Source organism: Mauremys mutica, chromosome 2, assembly GCF_020497125.1.
Source record: "Mauremys mutica isolate MM-2020 ecotype Southern chromosome 2, ASM2049712v1, whole genome shotgun sequence".
Lineage (NCBI taxonomy): Eukaryota > Metazoa > Chordata > Testudines > Geoemydidae > Mauremys > Mauremys mutica.
Window position 1 is genome coordinate 93213957 of NC_059073.1, and position 22440 is coordinate 93236396.

At 43.8% G+C, this 22440-nt stretch overlaps 1 protein-coding gene across 3 annotated transcripts in view; it reads left to right on the forward strand.

Annotated features, from left to right (window-relative positions):
• Nucleotides 1–22440, forward strand: part of GNAL (G protein subunit alpha L) — a 323051-nt gene that overhangs the window by 293134 nt on the left and 7477 nt on the right. For all 3 annotated transcript variants that reach the window (XM_045008183.1, XM_045008184.1, XM_045008185.1), the window contains 6 exons: nt 4285–4339; nt 15134–15207; nt 16996–17054; nt 17475–17595; nt 19565–19695; nt 21863–21930. In XM_045008183.1, the coding sequence (XP_044864118.1) occupies nt 4285–4339; nt 15134–15207; nt 16996–17054; nt 17475–17595; nt 19565–19695; nt 21863–21930 (508 nt within the window). The remainder of the gene's footprint in view (nt 1–4284; nt 4340–15133; nt 15208–16995; nt 17055–17474; nt 17596–19564; nt 19696–21862; nt 21931–22440) is intronic.

Genomic DNA, 22440 nt, shown 5'->3' on the forward strand with positions numbered 1-22440 from the left:
TGGAAACCCATCAGCAAATCATCTATAAAGTGGGTTTTTTAATGATTAGTACGTCGCCAATAGAATATTTTACCAAACTCCACTTTGATTATTGGGAAACAAAGTGGAGCGCAGTGCAAGTTGGCTTGAAGCCCATCAGTGGGAACTTGTGGGATTAAGGAAACTAGGGCATTCCCCAAACCAACACACTCTAGTCTTTGTGTCTTTAAGAGAGTAGCAGGTGTATAGAGCACAGACAGCCACACTCTGATCAAACAGACATTTTATAATAAAGTTTTACTATCACCAGAATCTTCTCTCATAGCAGCTACCCAAGAGAACTCAGTTTCAGTTCTATAGGTAATTGAGATAGGTAATCTAATCATAAAATGTCTGCCTGTGGCATGTATTCAGGATTAATTGCCCTCTATAAGAGGGCTGAATGTGAGTCCTGCAGTTAGATGACTCTCCTCTCTCTCTTAACAAAGAGTCTCCAAAGCCTTCAGTGACCTATCAAAATTATAAACAGTTACTGCTCTCCAGCTGCATTACTTGGACTGATGACAGATTTGTGATCCTCCTTTACTTCTTGCATCCGAAGAAGTGGGTATTCACCCACGAAAGCTCATGCTGCAAAACGTCTGTTAGTCTATAAGGTGCCACAGGATTCTTTGCTGCTTCTACAGAACCAGACTAACATGGCTACCCCTCTGATCCTTTACTTCTGTAGACTTCAATAAATAGAGGCAATTCAGTTCTGAAGATCTGGAGGCCCAGGAATTCCAAAGGCTATGGAATTATTAGTTATCTCTTTCAGTAGCTATCACCAAAGAATATCTGAGGAAACACTCTTTTTCAGTGATATAAAATTCCCATTTCTAGTTTTGTAGGATCTCAGGAAAACAGACTTCAAACTTGTTGCAGGTGCAGAATTGAATATTGCTCTTCTTGGGCTTCAGAGTATTATAATTTTGAGGAATGAAGAAAATGTTGGGTTCGGTGTTGATTTCCTGTTCTAAATTGCAGCTATTTGAAACTAGGGGTTTGGAAAGTTAGGACAAGACCCTGAAACATGTATTAGTGGGTAGAGTGCAGGTGAATAAGTCAAAGGTACACAGTAAATGCAGTTTATTGCATCTCTTTGCAGTTTATCTTAGTCTTTCAATTCTAATAAGTGTCAAAATACACTTGCACAAACATAGTATGGTTTTCATTTTTTATTTTATTCTTATGACTAAGAATTTCCTTTTGTTTTGTTTATTTTAGGATTATCCATATGGAATAATTAGCTAAACGTTTCCCCTTGATAATTCACCTGGTTAGAAAGGGATTTTGATGTATGACTACCTACTTTTACCTAAGTATTTATTAATCCTTTTTTCAACAATATTTGCCTGGCCACTACACTTGCTCAAATTGCCATGCTTTTTTAGAAGGAATAATACCTATTGATAGTTCCTATCTATGCAGGTCTGAAACCTGGCACTTTTGTATTCACAGCTTGCATGATATAAAATTTAAACATGTCAAACTGTCAGCTGAGTTTCCTAGGAAACTCGCTAAGGATATTTATAAAACTACAGATAGACATATTAATAGAAAGAATAATGTCAGGTGATTATTTTTTTATTTCTCCAGTCCATTTTAACATGCTTTAAGTCAACAATGAACTAACCCAGTTTACTTACAGAGGCTTGAGGACCTTTTCATCAATCTTGCCCCCCCCCCACTTAAATTGCAGATTGTTCCATGTCAGGATATGTAAAAAATGGTGTTACAAAATACTAGTGTGCAGAAGAAACTAAATACTGTATTATGCCAATTATAGATCAGAATTATTCATAAATAAAAAATGGGTTTATGAATTTATAAATCTAATTGGACTGTGTGCAATGTGTTATAGTTTCATTACACACATGAAAGCCTACGTGTTTCATTTCAATGCAGATTTATGTAAAACATTTACTGCAGGCTTGACAAAAATATTGAATTTTTGTCAAGAATATGCACAAATAGAGGATTTGTCAATACCGTAGATACAAAAATACAGTAGAAATTAATTCTGTTTACTTAGCTTTACATATTATGTAGGTTGTGTATGTGTACCTGTACAAAAAGAAAAAATGATTATATCATCAACTTTACCGGTTTTCTGTTGCATTTTCATTATTCAGATATCACTGATATAAGGATTAATAAGGGTGGAATGAATTCTCACATTTTAAACATATCAAATCTGAATTTTTAATCTTGTATCTTTAGTATTCTATGATGTACACCTACAAAATGTAAATTCCGACAAGAGGTAATTAATAGAAGTACTTGGGGGCACATAGAAATTAATGTTCTATGGAAAGCAATTTTAGAATAAGAGTTGAAGTTAATGTATTTAATGTTGTAATGGAAGAGGAACCTGTGTGTTTAGTAAGATGATGTCAGCTCCATATCTCCTCATTTCTGAAATCCATTACTTGTACAAGCAGTGCATTTATTTGGTTGTCAAAGCTATAATCTAATATTGTGGTAATTAACCAAGTAGGTAATTTATATGCAGGTTATTCAAGAATTATTTTTCTCTCTACAAAAAATAATATTGGGTGTTTGTTTTGGAAGGGTTTTTTTACATTTGAGAAAACCGTACAAATGTTCAGTTATAAAAAACATAAAACATGGGAAATTTGCTAGTACTACACTAAAAGGTTAATGTACTGTGAAGACACTGAAATTATGCCAAACTCTAGTAGTAACAAATATTGACTTATTAGATATTAATTATGTGATTGTTGCTTGATAAAGTATGATGATGATCACCATACAATGCTGTATTTTTTTCAGTACAGATTCCGTGTAGCTAGTTTCACTAAAGCATAAACTATACTGCTGTTATTTTTAATATTTTAATGTACATATCATTTAAAAATAACCTCATGATCATGGTGTTCCCTGATTATTGTATCTCCGTTATCTGCAGTTATGGCAGTGGAAAACAAAAAAAAATTACTGCAAGTAATTTTTTATTATATATATTTATATACACACACACACACACACACACACACACACACACACACTCTGTATCTTTCATTCTCTTTAAATTTGTCTTCATGGCAAAGCACTGTACAAACAGGGTTTGGAGGGGTATTTTTGCGACCAGACTGTGTGTGAGAAGCCATCTGTTTGAGTCACTCTGAAAGTCAGGAGTTCAACATGTTTTCATATTCCCCACTGTAATTAAATAAATTCCACATGCATACCCATAAAAATTAGAAAAATAGGGGAGAAACTTGCTAATTCAGGGAGAAATCTCAGTAACAATAACTTTATACCATGAGGTGGATATACTGAGAGAGGACGTGCACCAAAAACAATCCAGAAATTCAAGACAGATTCTAAGTCATTCAGGCAATCCCTGAAAACAAGCCATCTGGGCTCAAACAAGAAAACAAACAAACAAACAATTCCAAAAAACCTGGAGAAGAGACCCACATTTTAATTAATCCCGGGCACACTGAATGTTTTAAAAATGTCCTTACTTATGTTATACCAGGGTCGGCAACCTTTCAGAAGTGGTGTGCCGAGTCTTCATTTATTCACTCAAATTTAAGGTTTTGTGTGCCAGTAATACATTTTAACATTTTTAGAAGGTCTCTTTCTATAAGGCTATAATATATAATTAAACTATTGTTGTATGTAAAGTAAATAAGGTTTTTAAAGTGTTTAAGAAGCATCATTTAAAATTAAATTAAAATGCAGAGCCTCCCGGACTGGTGGCCAGGACCCGGGCAGTGTGAGTGCCACTGAAAATCAGCTCGCGTGCCGCCTTCGACGCATGTGCCATAGGTTGTCTACCCCTGTGTTATACTAACCTCTTACAGTAGATTATTAAAATTAATAATATTTTTAAAACAGGTTTTGTTTATAAAACAAAACAAACTCCTCTCCCCATTTTTTTAACCAAATCCTAAATTTTAGGTTTGAACCACTTGACAATGTTCTTGTTGCAGAGATGCATTATCTCCTATGAGGAAGTGTGGATTTAAAACAACATTTTATTTAATGCAGTTTTACAAAATTCATATGAACTTTGATCCCATTTGGCTTGTTTGTGGGTATTGCCTGACGGTAAGTATAAAGCATAATATTGCAACATGGACTAGGTAATATATACTTGATCAAAGTAAATTGTTAGACTTAGGTGTTAACCTTGAACCCATCTTTTTATAAGTGTTAGAATCTAAAATTGAAAAGGTAACAGAGATTGTAGAGTTCACGATTTTCTAAATCTGTGTGTGTTTTTTATTCTAGCTTTCTGGAAAGAATTGACAGCGTCAGCATGGTTGACTATACACCCACAGACCAGGTAAGTGAAACCAAAGAGGTAGTGTGTGAACTAGGGTACCTGTTTTTGAAAGATAGTAATTTCTGATGTAATATAATTTCCTTTGGGGGGAGAAACTAGAAACACATTTACATGAATTCCTTATGTAAACATTACTTTAATCTCAGCTGATTTTGATGTTTCACAGAAATATGGCAAACCACATAATTCTTGAATCTGGTGCAGTACTTCAGCCAGTACTCTAAGGAGATAGTGAAATATTGCAGTTCAGAATATGTTAAGAGTCCTTCCAGTGGAACCAGCTAGATTAATACAATCAGTGCTGTTGTTGACTCCTATGATCCATCTGTTCTTCCTTCCTACATCCCATTAGGATGACCAGATGTCCCGATTTTATAGGGACAGTCCCAATTTTGGGGTCTTTTTCTAAAATAGGTTCCTATTACCCCCCACTCCCGTCCCGATTTTTACATTTGCTGTCTGATCACCCTACTTCAAACCACAGCATTCGACACTCACTGAGAAATCCCAACCTTTCCTGGGCAGGCCTCCATATGTAAAAGAAATGTTTAATTTCTACTGTGCGGCAGTGGTGACAAACAGGAGAGAGGGGGTGCACTGGGGACTCTGCCTTCTGCATGTGGCAGAACCAGAGCTCTGTGGTAGCTACCTACACTAGAGTGTAGGAGAAAGCAACTCTGGTGGAAGCATATCTAATGAGTTTGCACAGCAGATCCACTAGGTCAGGGGTCTCAAACTCCCAGATGGCCCGCAATCCTCCCCAGTGTGGCCTGCGGGGCTCCAGCAGTTTTGGGGCCAGATCTCTCCCTTGACACCACCTGTCGCCCCCAGGCGCTCCCCCCCTCCAGAGGCCCCGGCAGCACAGCGGAGCTGAGCAGCGTCTGCCTGCTCACTCCAGTGGCTGCCAGCCCCTCCCTGTAGCCCAGGGGCAGGGTGGGGCTGTGCCTTTGTGTGCTGCCCGAGCGCCCCTGCAGCAAATTGGACGCTGCGGGGGTGGTGCCTGGGGGCAGAAGCGCGCGGGAGCCCCAGGTAAGGGCCGCACCCCTGACCCCCTCCCAGAGCCTGCACCCCTACCCCACATACCCCCTCCCGCCCCCAAACTCCCCAGAGCCTGCACCCCCTTCCCCTTCCCACACACCCCCTCCCGCCCCCAAACTCCCCAGAGCCTGCACCCCCTTCCCCTTCCCACACACCCCCTCCCGCCCCCAAACTCCCCAGAGCCTGCACCCCCTTCCCCTTCCCACACACCCCCTCCCGCCCTCAAACTCCCTTCCAGAGCCTGCACCCCCTTCCCCTTCCCACACACCCCCTCCCGCCCTCAAACTCCCTTCCAGAGCCTGCACCCCCTTCCCCTTCCCACACACCCCCTCCCGCCCTCAAACTCCCTTCCAGAGCCTGCACCCCCTTCCCCTTCCCACACACCCCCTCCCACCCTCAAACTCCCTTCCAGAGCCTGCACCCCATTCCCAGCCCCCAGCCCCCAGACTCCCTCGCAGAGCCTATGCCCCAGCCCCCAGGCCCCCTCCCAGAGCCCAACCTTTCACCCCTTCTGCACCCAAACTCCCTCCCAGAGCCTGCACCCCAATCCCCTACCTCAGACCTCCTCCCCCACCCAAACTCCATCCCAGATCCTTAGGCAGGTGGGGGAGGAGTTTTGGGGGGGGTAGAGTTTTTGGGGAGTGGGTTCTAGGCAACATGAGTGACATTGGCCCACTGGAAGGATTTGAGGACTGGCACTGGCCCTAAGGTAAATTGAGTTTGAGACCCTTGCACTAGGCCATAAACATGCTAGAAGGGGAAGGATTTCTATTTTTCTTTCCTTTTGTCTCCAACCAACACCTATTTCCCATAGGCAATGCCTTTTATCTAAGCTTTGTTTGTGGGGCTATAGGCTGGCCTCTAGTTTCATGTTGCGACACAGATGCATCATATGGATTTATTATATCATTTATACCACTGTGAAACTAGAACAAATTTGTTGCTTATTCAATTGGGACTGGGCACTTGGGGTTAAATAACATGTATGTGCATTTAAATTTTTAAACTTTATATTTCAGGATCAGTCTTCAGAGTGACATTCCTTCTCTATAGCTACTGAAAGTAACGTTAGGCAGGCCGCTCATTTTTTTTTTAATTGTTTCATTATATTTTGTTATGGCACCGAGAGGCCTTCCATCAGGGGTACCAAAATTTGCCTGTCAGTCACATACTCCTCTCCCAGAAGCCTTGATGCTATGTCCATTCAGCCCTCCAGTGATGTAGGCTAAAGTATTTGTATTTTTTCATTACTTGTATTATGGTGGGACCTGTAGGTCCCAAGTGATATGAGGGGCCCCATTGAGATAGGTCTTACATACACATAGTAAAAGAGTGTCCTGTTTTGGAAAGCTCGCAGTGTAAATAGGCATATATGGAGTGGGAGATAGAAAGTATTGTCTTATTTTACAGTTGGATAACTGAGGTACAGAGAGATTAATGGACTTACCAAAGGTCATACAGGAAGTCTATGGCAGAGCGAGGAATGGAATCCAGGTCTCCTGTGGTTGAGGGCCTTAACCACAAGACTATCCAGATGCTCCAAGAGATATGCGGCTGTGCAAAGGAATTATAACTAAGGCTAAGATTTTGTCATGGTTATTTTTGGTAAAAGTCACAGACAGATCACAGGCAATAAATAAAAATTCATGGAAGCTGTGACCTGTCTGTGACTTTTGCTGCTGTGGCTCCGTGGTTTCCCCTGCCACTATGGTGGCTGGGAGCTGTAGGGTTCCCCCTCTGCCCGCAGCAACTGGAAGCTGCAGGGTAACCATATTTCCTAAAAAGAAAATGGGACACCCAAGGCACTCCCCTCCCCTCTGCATGAGGTTGTTGCCCATTGCTGAAACTCTGAGGAGGGCTCAGCAGTCTGTTACCTGTTGCTGGAACCTTGCAGGGCGGGGGGGGCCCTGTCGCTGTTGTTGCCTGTTGCTGGAAACCTGCCAGGGCCCCACTGGTTGCTAGTTCCAGAGTCCTGCAGCCCCTGGAGCTGAAGCAGAGAATATCACATAGGTCTCTGGAAATCATGGATTCTGTGACTTCCATGACCTCTGTGACGTAAACATAGCCTGAATTATAACTATAGTATTTGTAAACAGTATTCACAAGGCAAAAATCATACAGCAGAATGAATACAAAATAGAAATGGAATATGCAAACAACAGGTTACTAAAGCTGTCTGAGAAGATGATGACTTTGCAGCTGGAAGGTGGCTTCAGAGCAGGTTAGCCTTCATAAGACTTAAAGACTCATTCCTAGAATCATGACCTGATTTCTGCCTCAAGCTTACTGGTGCAACTGGGGAGACATAGGCAAAGAGGGAGCCTCACTCTTTGGTTTCACCATCTCCTTAGGCCCATTTGTTCCCCTGGAGCCTTTCTGCACACTATGCTATCATTCTTGATGGCTTTATTATAGCTGGAGTTGGCAGGGACTCCTATGCTTAGGTTGCCTAACGCTTGCTAGAATATATAGTAGAAAGTTATGTTCCGGGTTTTTTTTTTTATTTGAGCAGTTCTCACACGTCCATTGTTTGCAGAAGGTCTTTGAGATTTGGAAGAGGGAAAGGCTTTCTTTGGGCAAGACAAGTGTCTTTATCCCCTAAAATTCCATTCAGGTTTTTCTGAGAGAGAATTCATAAAAATCATCATTTCTCTTCTATTACTTGCATTCCTCAGGAAAATGTTGGCAGCTGGGCTACTGGGAAGTGTCTGATAACTAAGGCTGCAAGCCTGTCACAGAGATCTTTCCGTGACCTCTGTGACTTCTGCAGCGGCCGGTGCTGGCTCAGGGCCTGGCCTGAGGGGTTGGAGGGTGCGGGGGTGGGGTGCTTACCTCAGGGTGGGGGGCTCCCCAGCTCCCACTGGCATAGCCCTGAAGCTCCTAGGTGGAGGAGGGGCCAGGGGACTGAGTCCTCATGCTGCCCGTGCCCGCAGGCCCTGTCCACAGTGGTTCCTGGGCAATGGGAGCTGCATAGCCAGTGCTTGTGGCGGGAGCAGTACGCAGAGCCTCCTGGCCCCTCCACGGCCTAGGAGCTGCAGAGACATGCAGAGCCAGGTAGGGAGCGCCTGCCAACCCCCCTGCCCCCAGCCACCTCCCCCAGCACCCATGGCACCCCCGGACTGCCCCCCCAGCACCCGTGGCCCCCCGCCACGGGTATATAGTAAAAGTCATGGACTGGTCATGGGCCGTGAATTTTTGTTTACTGCCCGTGACTTTTACTAAAAATACCCATGACTAAAACGTAGCCTTACTGATAACTACTCAGAGCACCTGTAGCGGTGGCTGTTGGAGGGGAGAGAAAGAGACCAGGTTGGGCTCCCCTCCCCAGACTCAATACACAACCCTAGTTGCCCATTTCCCTCCCCCCTCCAGCTTGTAGCACTACAAGTGGGCTTGAAGCTCTCTTAACTCATAGGGTGATGGGGAGTGAGAGAGCTGGGACAAGCTTGCTGCAACCAGTCCCTGGCCACCGCAACTCATGCCATCTTCCTAGGGCAGCACATGGTACAGGACTTACCCCAACTCCTAGGCGGGAAGAAGAGAAAGAGGGAGAGGTAGACCAGGCTTCTTCCCACCTCTGAGAAAACAGCCATCTTCTGCTACCAGCTACTGTAATTAATTCTGTAGTTCAAGTCATAGCAGTCTGGGCTGCAGTATTGGAATGTTCAGGGTTCAAACCCAATGATGAGGATAAGGTTGTACAATTCTTTGAGTGCTGTCCCTGTGGGTGCTCCACTTCAGGTGACGGTGCCTCCCGGCACCATTGATTGAAGATTTTCGGTAGCAGTGCCTGGTTGGGCTGCACATGCGCAGCAGCTGTCTCGCGGCCGTTGGAGTCTTGGTCAGTGTGCACATGGCTCGTCCCCCTCAGTTCCTTCTCAACCGTCCTCGGCTGAAGATGGGCCTTGGAACAGTGCGATATCTTCTCCTCTTCCTATAGTTAAATAGATAGAAATACCTGTTAGATATATTCCTAGTTCTAGTATAGTTAGTTAGTTAGTTGCTAGTAGTGTAAAAAAAAAAATTCATTTCAGTTTTCCCCTTGTTCGTGTCTCCCTCAGGGACACAAACTTTCCTTAGAAATGCCAGGCTCCCCTGGCTTCAAGAGATGAGGCTCCTGCCACACAGTGATGCCATGGTCCGACGGGCACTCTCAGTGCGTGAGGTGCCTTGGTGAAGCACACATACCATCTAAGTGCACTCACTGTAACAACCTCAAGCCCGTCGTAACTGGGATCTCCACCTTATAATGATCCTTATGGAGCAGTCGCTCCAACCAAGATCTGACAAGGATGACCAAAAGTCCACCACAACCACCGGCACCACAGCAATTCTTAACCCAAAAGGACATTGCTGGGGCATCCGTGCCACAATCTCCTCTTCTCGGCACTGATGGCTCACCAATTATTACTCAACCCATGTCTCCCACGGCACCGTTGATGTTCACCAATAGCGAGAATGAGGAGCAGGACAAAGGAGTCTTCTCCCCACACCACTCCCCCATTCTTCATAGAAAGGAAACGGGGGGGCTCACTAAAACCAAAGAACTGTCACATGCAATCACCTTACCCATGGTATGGGCAGTCTTGGATGTGCCTTCCCATGGGTTTTCCCATGTAGTGGCTGCTGTGGGACCCATGGATGGCATACAAGGCCCACTACACACGAACCTCTTCACCACCCAGGGGAGAATGATGCTCTCTACCAATGTCTCTGCTATCTACAATATTGGTGGCCCCAGAAGAGATGACCAAAGAACCACAGGAGGAAACAGGCACCGAGGACTTGTCGCCCGCATATAACTTGTCCTCTTCCCCCCAACGAGGCCATCATGCCGCCCCCTCCAACGCTGGCAGATGATTTCAAGCAAGTCCAGGAATTGTTTAAAAAAATAGGCATTAGCCAGGACATTCCCCTAGAGGAGGGCCAGGAGAACCAGCACAAGTTGCTGAAGATACTACAGCCATCCTCTACTGCAAAATTTGCCATCCCCATAAATGAGGCGATCCTTGAGCTGGCGGAGACAGTATGGCAACAGTATGGAGAAACCAGCCACTGCCCACCCCCCACCGACGTGCAAAAGGGCAGACAGGAAGTATTATGTGCAGACAGGAAGTATTAAGGAATGGATTTTCTTTTTTCCTACCCTCAACCAAATTCTCTCGTGGTGGAAGCTGCAGCTTATAGGGACAAACACACACAACACAGGTCAACACCCCAGGATAAAGACCACGAACCCCTGGACCTCTTGGGCCTCAAGTTATACACCTCTTCCACCTTGCAATTTCGTATTGCCACTTACAGCACTCTCCTGGCAAAATATGATCACAATAACTATGCCAAACTCTTCAAATTTACCACTGACCTCCCTGAGGACAAGAACACACAACTCAAGACCATACTTGTTGAAGGACAGCTGGTCCCGAGAACTGTCTTACAAGCAGCCCTGGATATGGCCGATACAGCTGCCCGTATCATTGCTGTAGCTGTCATCGTGTGTAGAGCTTCCTGGCCCTCGTCCTCGGGCATACCCAAGGAGCTGCAATTGAAGTTAGAGGATCTACCTTTTGATAAGGACAAAGTATTCTCCACCAAAACAGATGAAGTTCTACACACTGTGAAGGACTCACATGCGACCTTACGCACACTTGGCATATACACTCCACCTCAGAAGAGGAAGAGATACCAGCCCTACCAATTCCCTAGGGATCATCCCATATACCTGCCCTCAACCCAGACCATATGACTCGGGCAGACAAAGGAACAGACTACCTCGGTGCCGGCAGGCACCACCACAGCAATCAGCACCCCAACCCACTGGAAACAAATGGCAGTTTTGAAGGTTTGGTCGAGGGTTTGAATGACCTCCCCTTGACACCAGCGCCTATCTGCCCATTTGGCCACCGCCTGCGACATTTTTACCAGGCGTGGGAGCACATCACTCAAGACCATTGGGTCTTAGAAATAGTTCAGTCAGGCTATTCCATCCCCTTTATTTCTTGCCCCACTTGCCCCTACCTCCCTCCCTGCCCCTCTTCAGGGACCTCTCTCACAAGCACCTTCTGAGGCTGGCAGTAAATCGTCTCCTCCAGCTGGGTGCCATGGAACCAGTACCGACACAATACAGTGGGAAGGGGTTTTATTCACACTATTTCCTGACTCAGAAGAAAAGTGCGGGGTGGCACCTGATACTGACCCTCAGAAAACTCAACAAATTCGCACTCTCCCAAAAATTCAAGATGATCACCTTAGGCACAATAATCCAGCACTGGAGCAAGGGAACTGGTTTTCAGCCCTCGACCTACAAGATGCATACTTTAACTTCACTATACACCCAGCTCACAGATGATTCCTCCAATTCACGATCATTTGCAATACAAAGTGCTCCCATTCGGACTGTCCAGTGCACTGAGTGTCTTCTCCAAAACCCTTGCAGTGGTTGCAACATATCAATGCAAACAAGGGATCATAATTTTCCCATATCTGGACAATTGACTCCTCAAAGGACGCACGTTCACAGAGACAGAAACAAGCACGCAACTCACCACCCATCTCTTCCAAAAACTGGGACTTCAACTCAACGTGCAGAAGTCAACATTAGTACCCACGCAGCAGTTAGACTTCATCGGGGCACACCTTGACTCAGTTCAAGACAGAGCTTTTTACCCCATACCAGATAACTGGCAATAAAACACCTGGTAGACAACGTCTCTATATGCCCACGGATTGAGGCGAGGACCTGCTTACAACTATTAGGACACATGGCTGCCACCACATTCATGGTAAAGCATGCCAGACTACATATGCAGTTTCTCCAAGGCTGGCTGAGTTCGGTGTACAGACCCACCAAATACAGCCTGAACAAACTCATTACGCCACCTCCCAAAGTCCTAGAATCCCTACAGTGGTGGACCAAACCAGAAAACCTATGTGCGGGTATTCCCTTCCAGCAAACACCACCATCGATCATGATCACAACAGATACCTCCCTACTGGGCTGGGGGGTGCACCAGAATCACCACACAGTACAAGGCCAGGTGGTCACCATCCAAGACACGCCTTACACATAAAGTTACTGGAACTCAGAGTGGTGAGAAAGCCTGCCTTCATTTCCTGTCTCTCATAAGAAATGAATCTATAAGGGTGATAACAGACAATGTAGTGTGCATGTTTTACATCAACAGACAAGGGGGGGCTCAGTCCCACTCCCTCTGCACTGAGACCATGAGACACCACATTGACATCTCAGCTTCCTGTCTCCCAGGATGTCTAAATACCACATCCGACACACTAAGCAGACACTTTTCGCAGGAGCACGAGTGGGAATTGAATCATATAGTCTTACAACAGATTTTTTACCAATGGGGATTTCCCTCTGTCGATCTATTTGCCACAGCGCAAAACCACAAATGCCCACTGTTCTGTCCAAGGTGGGACTCAGTCCCTGATCTCTGGGGGATGCTTTCCTAATCAGTTGGGACAAGACACTCACGTACGCATTCCCCCCCATACCTCTGATACACAGAGTCCTACGCAAAATCAGGGATGACAAGGCCAGGATCATCATGATTGCTCCAGCATGGCCCAGACAGACCTGGTACCCTTACCTTCTGCACGTCAGTTTGTCCTCCACGGTTCCTCCCAATGAAGCCAGACCTCCTGTCACAGGCCAACGGCCACATCATCCATCCGCAACTGGAGAAGCTCCATCTGAAGGTGTGGCTGCTCCATGGTTCCATTTATACAAATTAATCTGTTCAGAACAAGTCAAACACATGTTAATGAACAACAGACGTGAGTCCACGTGGAAGACCTACCTACAGAAATGGAAACGCTTTTCCAAATGGAGTCTTGACAAACACCTCACTCCCTGCACTACGCCCCTATCCATGGTGCTAGACTATTTTCTAGAGCTCAAGAACTCAGACCTATCCCTAAGCTCTATCAAAGTCTATCTCTTGGCAATTAATACCTTCCATTACAAGATTGATGGGTTCTCGACATTTACACATCCAATCATGAAACGCTTCTTAGCTGGGCTCCAGAACCTTTACCCCAAAGTACACTCTCCCACATCCACATGGGATCTGAACCTAGTCCTCAAGGGACTCATGATACCCGCATTCGAACCACTAGCCACCCGCTCCTTACAACACATGTCAGTGAAGGTGGCATTCTTAGTGGCCATCACATCCGTTAGCGAGATTAGTGCACTGATGGGCAATCCACCCTACATGGTCTTCGCCTACCTTCCATATCAACCAACCTATTCATCTCCCTGCATTCTACCCTAAACCGCACAAAACCTACAAGACGCTTCATTACACTCCTGGATGTTAGGAGGGCTATAGCCTTCTACTTAAACAGAACAAAACCTTTTCGTAAATCCCTGAGATTGTTCGTTTCGGTGACAGAATGATCAGAAGGTGCTGCTGTATCCAAGCAATGCCTTTCCAACTGAATATCCAATTGCATCCACCTGTGTTATCAAACACAACATACAATTCCCTACTGGGATTAGATCCCATTCTACTAGGGCCATGGCAACATGCATGGCATTCCATGTGGAAATTTGCAAAACTGCCACATGGACATCAGAGCATACCTTTCCTAACCACTATGCCATCACTCAAGACTCTAGGGCAGATGCCACACTAGGCCTCACAGTCCTCTCTACTTCTACCATTCACATAACTCCAAAGCCCTCCCAACCATCATGGGCACTGCTCTACATTCACCTGAAGTGGAGCACCCACAGGGACTACACTCGAAGAAGAAGAGAAAGTTACTCACCTTGTGCAGTAATTGAGGTTCTTTGAGATGGTGGGTCCTTGTGAGTGCTCCACTTCCCACCTTCCTCCCCTCTACTTTGGAGTTCGCTACGAGGACTCTACGGTAGAGAAGGAACCGACGGATGTGGGCCATGCGCACACTGACCGAGACTCCAACGGGCGCGAGACAGCTGCTGCACACGCGCAGCCCGACCAGGCACTGCTACCAAAAATCTCCGATCTACGGTGCCAGAATGCACCATCATCTGAAATGGAGTACCCATAGGGACCCACATCTCGAAGAACCTCAGTTACTGTGCGAGGTGAGTTAACTTCTCTTGCACACGGTAGAATTTTAAAATATTTTTCCTTTAAAAAAACCCTAGGAAATTACATTTAAAAACTATGTTAAGAATATTATTTGTTTTAAAGTTAAGGAGTACTCAAAAGATAGGAAATGCCAGGTTTGCAGCTGTGCATATGACCTTAATTCTGCCCCCTTGTTAATTATGATACAATCTTTAATTACATGATCACATACTATTTTTCCCTAGGACTCATCTCATTCAGGACATAAGCGGGGCAGAATTAAGGTTGCATAAGCAACTGTAAATCTGGCATTCTCTAACTTGTGAATGCTTGACTTTGCAACCTAACATTTTAAACTTATTTTTATATAATTTAAAATACATTATCCATCTCACATGTGCAACTTTATACAATCATCAGTAACAGACTTCAATATGTGTTTAGTGGACGAAAACAGCCGACATCCTCCTGCTTCTACAAAGTCAAGATCTATTTATGTTATTTTATTTGTATACTGATTGTGTGAATTTGCAGGTAAATGCTTATAAACAAGACAGATTTTACTTTAATTAAAATAAACATCAAGGATTTTCATCTAAAGGAGTATTCCATGCTTTTCAAATCAAAATAAGGGGGTAAAAATGTCATTCATCTGTGTCTATTTTCTTATTTCCAGGATCTATTAAGATGCAGAGTTTTGACATCAGGGATTTTTGAAACAAGATTTCAAGTAGATAAAGTAAATTTTCAGTAAGTGTATTAGCAATAATTTATGTTTATTGTACTTACTTTGAACCACTTGATTCAGATGTCCCTACCTCACATTTTTTATATTGTAGCTATTGTAGGTCTTCCAACCTCTTTGTCTTTATAGGACACAATGTAATTGGCTTTTACTCAAAAAGAAAAGAAAGCTGAAAACTGTAGTAGTGTCCCTTAGTGTCTTTCTATCCTAAGGTGTATCTATGGTGGATGTTGCTTATTATTTCATTTCATAATGTTTATGTAATCTTGTCAATTTACACAGTACTTTCTTTACTTTCTTTGGCGTCGATGCAGACTTCATTGGAATATTTGCATCAGCAAGGGTTTGAAGAATTGGGCCCAAAGAAATAAGTCTCTTCTTGTTCTGAAGAGCTGTAATCTATGGATTTTGAGGTTTTATATCAGTGGTGGGCAACCTGGAGCGCACAGGCTGCATGCGGCCCGTTAGGGTAAACTTCCCGCAGCTCCCATTGGCCGGGAACGGTGAACCACGGTGACTGGGAGCTGCGGGGGGCCGTGCCTGTGGACGGTCAATGTCAGCAAAATGTCTCTCAGCCCGCAATCAGATTACCCTGATGGGCCGCATGTGCCCCACGGGCCGCAGGTTGCCCATCACTCTTTCATATTGTTTCCCTATTAAAACACACACAATGTTTTTCATACGCCTCATCAGGCTGCTTGTAGTTATTATTTTTAACCAAAATACTTTATCAATATTGTGCCTCTGAATTTTAACTTCCCCACTGAGTGTTGGAAATATTCTGAAACTTGTGCCTGTTAGAGCATGGTAGGTCCAAACATTTTGACGTCAAACCTACAAAAGGGTCTCACACAAAACCTCAGCCACATATAGTTCTAAAGCAGAGGTCTCAAACTCCCGGCCCGCGGGCCATCTGCAGCCCGTGGGCCTCCCCAGTGTGGCCCCCAGGGCTCCCTTGGCCCCACATACCACCCCCAGAGGCACCAGCAGCACAGCGGAGCTGAGCAGCGTCTGCCTGCTTGCTCCAGCGGCTGCCGGCCCCTCCCTGTGGCCCAGGGGCAGGGCTGTGCCTCTGCATGCTGCCCCACCCTGGGCGCCACTGTGGCCAATGGGACACTGCGGGAGCAGTGCCTGGTGCCAGAAGAACGCAGAGGGCCCCCGGTCCACCCCACCTTGGAGCCCCAGATAAGCGCCATACCCCCGACCCCCTCCCAGAGCCTGCATCCACACACACACACACCCCAGCCCCCAAACTCCATTCCAGATCCTGCACCCCAGACCCCCTCCCCCACCCAAACTCCCTCCCAGAGCCCAATCTCTCATCCCTTCTGCACCCAAACTCCCTCCCAGAGCCTGCACCCCAATCTCCTATCCCAGACCTCCTCCCTAATCCAATCTCTGCCCAGAACCTTAGGCAGGTCGGGGTCGGAGTTTTTGGGGGGCGGGTTCTGGGCAGCATGAGTGACATTGGCCCGCTGGGAGGATTTGAGGACTTGCACTGGCCCTAAGGTAAATTAAGTTTGAGACCCCTATCCTAAAGGCTTAAAAATCTATTTATCCTGCAGGAAAAGTGTGTTTCTGTAGAAATTCAGTGGAATTCTCCCAACAGGGCAGGGAAGATGTAATTTTTATGTCTGCATGACATGGCAACACAATTTCAGGAACTCTTCCCCTTCAGGCAGTATTTCTTTGCTATTGCCCTTGGATCTGTCAGACTGAACCCTAACCCTGCATGCTTCATGTGATTTTCCTAGTGCACACAAATGATATAACATCCTATGGCTTTTTAACAGCATGTTTGATGTAGGTGGCCAGAGAGATGAAAGAAGAAAATGGATCCAATGTTTTAATGGTAAGTCTGCACCACATTTTTAGCTTGAATCTATTCTCTGCTGGGAGAGTTTCTATTCTTAGAATTTTGGTTTACACTAAATTTAAATAAGACGGTCTCTTTTTTCAAAAACATCTGTGTATTTTGTATTATTTTATCAGTTCACTACATCTTCTCTTAAGTTTCTCCTACCAAATGAGGTATTTACAGCAAAACAGTCTCATTTGAACATAGATTAAAATTGCACATCACCATGTGACATTAATAAAGGAACCCAGCATCACATACAGTTTCTTCCAACATAAATTAGAGTGTACACTGCAGACGGAGTTGTGTGGTGCCTTTGTGTGGCTGCATTAAAATATTACAATGTTGAGCTTGTTTGGAGTAAATGAAACATTCTGTTCTCTTTATTTTTTTTCTTTTGTGTGTTCCACCAAGATGTCACTGCTATAATCTTTGTTGTGGCCTGTAGCAGCTACAACATGGTAATAAGGGAAGACAATAACACAAACAGACTACGGGAATCCCTGGATCTCTTCAAAAGCATCTGGAACAATAGGTAAAAATAAATCTCTTTCTGGAGCATTAATGTAGTCAGTAATAATGAAATTAGTATTTAGCACTTACATTTTTCTAAGCTTTGTTCAAGCATTAATTACTTAAATATTAGTTAATAATTTTAAAGGCTCAGTCAAGTACTTTTTCTATCTGTTATTATTAATATCTCTGTAGCAACTTATAGAAATTTCAAATAAAATATCTTTCCGTACCGATTGAAAAGAAGTTTGCCACTTTAAGTTGCCAATGAACCTGTACTTCAGTGCATACAGTGATACCTCACTAGTGAGCAGGCCCCATTGCTAAGTATTTAGATTTTTTTTGTTTAGAAAATGTCAAGACAGGACCAGAATCTTCCCTGGTAACCAATCTTGAAGCACCACCAACTGCACTAACCCCTCCGCAACACCATCTATGGCCCTGGAACAGGGCTATTGTACTTACAGTACATTGCAGCTGTTGCTGCTGCAGAGACAAGACTACGTCAGTTTCTTGGTATTCTAACAGGATCATAGAATTGAACAAGAAGCCAACAGTCCAGATGGCCCACCAGAAGCATACAGATTCAGGCAGGGAGTGAGAAGGGCTTTGGAAAGGTCAGCAGCCAGGTCTCAAGAGCTGCCACCACTTCTGTATTTCTGTAGTGCTAAGCTAAGGAAGCGAGTGAAACCCAGTTCTGCCATCGCTATGTTTGAGTGGGGAAGATCAGGATGTTCTCATATTTCAGCTCCATCTCCCCCTCAGGTGGGAGCAGATACACTGAGGATGTCCTCTCATCACAGCAGTATGGTAGCAGTAGCAACAACCAACTTCATGCACGTTCACGGCACCAGTCTCAATACCACAAGAGCATACAGGCAGCGGCTCTCCTAAGAGTCGTCCCCTGAAAACAAGTCCAGTGGGACTGCACCCAGTTATAAGCAAGTAGCCCTGTTTAAGAACTTTAGCCACTGTTTGGGTCAGGGTTAGCGCATGACATGGGGCTTCATGATAGGTCCAGCTGACAGCATGATGTCACATTTCTTGTTCCCATCCCTAATACAACCACAAAATCTTGCAGGGCATCATTTCAAGCAACTCCAAAATCTGTAGGGAGATTAATGTATGAAATTTGGAGTTTGCCATTTACTAAAGTGTGAAGTTATAAGGTTGTATTGTATGATAAGTGTATAATTAGATATTTTAACAGCTACCACAGTTTCTCTATCTAATCTAATTGTAGCATTCTTTTACATTACACTAATGTTGTAGTCTCTGTAAATGATAGATATGGTAACTAGCTAGCAATTTGAATAGATTTCTAATTGATAATAAGTAAAAATGAAATGCAGTGTAAGATCATGAGAAGTTACAAGACTTGATCTATCTATCTTTATGCTCCCGGGCATGAGGTGATTGTCAGACTAGGTCAGGAAGAATTTTTAGCACAAATCCCAGTGGTGTAGTGTCACAATAATAGTCTGGTGCATTATTGTGGCAGAATGGGGTTTACTTCACCGACTCATCAGGTACCATATAGGATTCTGGTTTGGATGATCAGTTGGTCAGTTCAGATACAGCAATTTGTATGAAAAATGTACAAGACGGATAGGTAACCTCCAATATTTCTCTATTGCTTTAGTAGAACCAAGCACATCTTTACATTTTAAGAAGTGCTAGTATTAAATTTTTACTGTGACGTTTTTAGAAAATGTTAACACTCTGGTGCCTAGGGCTAGTGATTTTGTAGCAGAGGGTTAATCTATAAAACAATATTTTTAAATGCTATTGATATGTCAACCAGTACAGATGTGAATTCAAGATAACTGAAATATTAGTTTAGCTTGGTTGGGGTTTTTTTTTATTAAACTTGGTTAAAAGTGCCTCACAGACCACACAAAATAAGAATAGGCCATTAAAGATTCCTTTATGAAATGGTTGTCCAATGGATGTGTTAGAGTTGGCATCAACATCTGGTTTGTTCTTCACAGGTGGTTACGGACCATTTCTATCATTTTGTTCTTGAACAAACAGGATATGCTAGCTGAAAAGGTCTTGGCAGGGAAATCAAAAATTGAAGATTACTTTCCTGAATATGTGCGTTACACTGTACCTGATGATGGTAAGATTTCGTAACTGTAGGGATTAAAGTAGCAGGCATAATCCTTTTTCTCACAAGTACTACAAAGCATGCAGATTCTTTCAATCAAAATGATGATACACCACTCTGAAAAGATAGGACACATGCATGTACACACACAAAGGGAAAACTTAATTTGGGAAAGGTCTTTGCCCTATTTTATTTGTAAGCATCTGATCACGTATCTTAGTTACGTACAAAATTATGGTAGAATGGGATGGAATGAAGCAAATTATACTGAGCTTCTTTCTTCAATTCATTGCTTATTTCAGGATAAAATGAATTCTGTACCCAAAACAAATAGAGTTGACGTGATCTAGAGGAATGAATTTCCTGTACTGAACATTAAAAAATTGACCAATATGGCCCCAATTCAGCAAGATACTTAAGCACATAAGTAGTTCCATTGAGTCAGTGGAGATTCCTCACATGCATAGTTAAGCATATGCTTAAGTACCCTGTTAACTTGGGGATGAAAAAACACCTTATGTACTACTTAATTTACTATATTGTGGAAATTGTGGATCCCATAACATTAAGCTTCCACTGCAGTTTATTTTAATTAGCCTACTTTGCACAGTTCACAGTTTTGCTTACATTTTGAGATTTGCAACACACACTTTTTTCCCCATTTATCCATGCTGACAGTGGCAGGGCTCTGCCAGTCAGTCCCAGGCAGCGGCGCTCTGGCTGTCATCCCCGAGGGCGGGAGGGCAGGCTCCCGCTGTCAGCCCCACACATTAACGACTCTAATATAGTTGTAACAAGATGTCTGGTTATCAAAAAAATTAGCAGGCATAACATAATGTTTAAGTGTTTATATTGTTCTAGCAAATTTTTCTTAAACAAATAGGTCTTCTCTGGGTTTTCCAAATTACCACAATTAATAAAGATCCATTATTACTTTTCTACCGTTTTCCATGTCTTGTCCGCATCTCAGCCACAATTATTTGACAGTCAGCCTGCATTTCAAGTAGGGCCTGACTTATATAATAAATGGTCTTCAGCATCAAAACTTTGTCAACAGATATGAAAGCAACAGAATGTTTAACTACTGAATTGCTATTTTCACATTTCAGTGTTTTCCTGTTACTAAATGCTAGGGGTTGTTAAGAAAATGTACTTTACATTGAAATATTTTCTAATTATAAATAGTTGCTAGTGTGAAAAATATGTACATTGTTTTTAAAAAAAGAGAACAAATTTACTTTTAAAGAAAGGTAAAATCTTATTATTTGTAAAGCCAAATTACTCTGTGTAGTAGCTTCATTGTGTTACACACTTGAGACCATTTTTCAAATCAGCATATGGTACCAAGTTGAACCCAAACGCTGATCCATGTGAATAAAGTGATCAATGTGAGTAAGCATTTGCAGCGTCTACAATCCGTTCTAGTGGTTTGTATGACCAATGTCACTGCCGTAAGCAATGTTCCCAATTTAGCCAAGGGGCTGTTGCCCATAACAAGCTGTGAAATAGAAGTTTGTTTATTTAAGATGGGTTAAAGCAGCGGTTCTCAAACTTTAGCAACCTGAGGACCTCCATTTTCATTTAAAAAAATTTGTGGACCCCCAATCCCCCCGCTCAGTCCCAGGCCCTGTCCCCACTCCACCTCTTCCTCTAAGGTCCCACCCCACCTTTTCCTGCCTCGCTCCACCCCTGCCCCTCCTCTTCCGTGCCTCCTTCCACCCCTTCCCCCAAGCACACCTTGTCCCTGCTTCTCCCCCTCCCTCCCAGCGCCTGCTGCATGCCGGGGAACAGCTGTTCCACAGCATGCAGGGGGCACTGGAAGGGACGGGGAGCAGTTGATCAGCGGGCTGGCGGCCCTGGACATGATTCCACCCTCTTCCCCCGAGCACACCCCATCCCCGCTCCCTCCCAGCTGTTCCCCGGTGTGCGGGAGAGAAGTTGATCAGTGGGGCTCGCAGACCAATTGGAGTGCGCTTGTGGACCAGATCCCAGTTTGAGAAACGCTGGTTTAAAGTGTTCTTTCGTTTTGGATGAACCAATTGTGAATGTAATGTAGGTATATTGTTTTTTAATTCCTATAGCAAAGAACTATCTCTTATATATTCCATCTGTTATTAAATATGCAAAATAGCTCTCATTTATTTAATTTATCTGATACAATTTATTTTTAATTAAACAGCAACACCAGATGCTGGAGAAGATCCCAAAGTCACAAGAGCCAAGTTCTTTATCCGGGATGAGTTTTTAGTGAGTAATTTTAAAAACCTGTATGTAGTTGTATCATGGAGGTTACGCTCATTAAACACACGTGGCAATATTTTGCAAAAATAGGGTGGGGAAAAATGCTTAGCACTTTCATAGCTTTTTTCGGCCATACATTTCACAGCACTGAAAAAAGGTGAAGCCCGTTTTATAAATGGTGAAACTAAGGCACAAAGATGCCAAGTGACACATAGTGAGTCATTGGCAGAGCCAGGAATAGTCTCCTGAAACCCAGCCTGGTATTTAGTCTACTGTGGTCCCAGACTGCCTTCCTCTTTCCTTTCGTTTGCCATTGTGCACATGGCCACAGTAATATGGACCACTTCCACTTCTAATTTCTGTGATTTATTTTGAGGATTTATTTAGCTATAAAAGCTTATTCTTGTTGCATAGCAGATTTCATTCACATCTCTGTGCTGGCTGCGTGGCCTGTATGGCGTTCACAATCCATTACTGAGGTCAGCTCCTACATTTAGCGACAGGTTTGTTATAGAT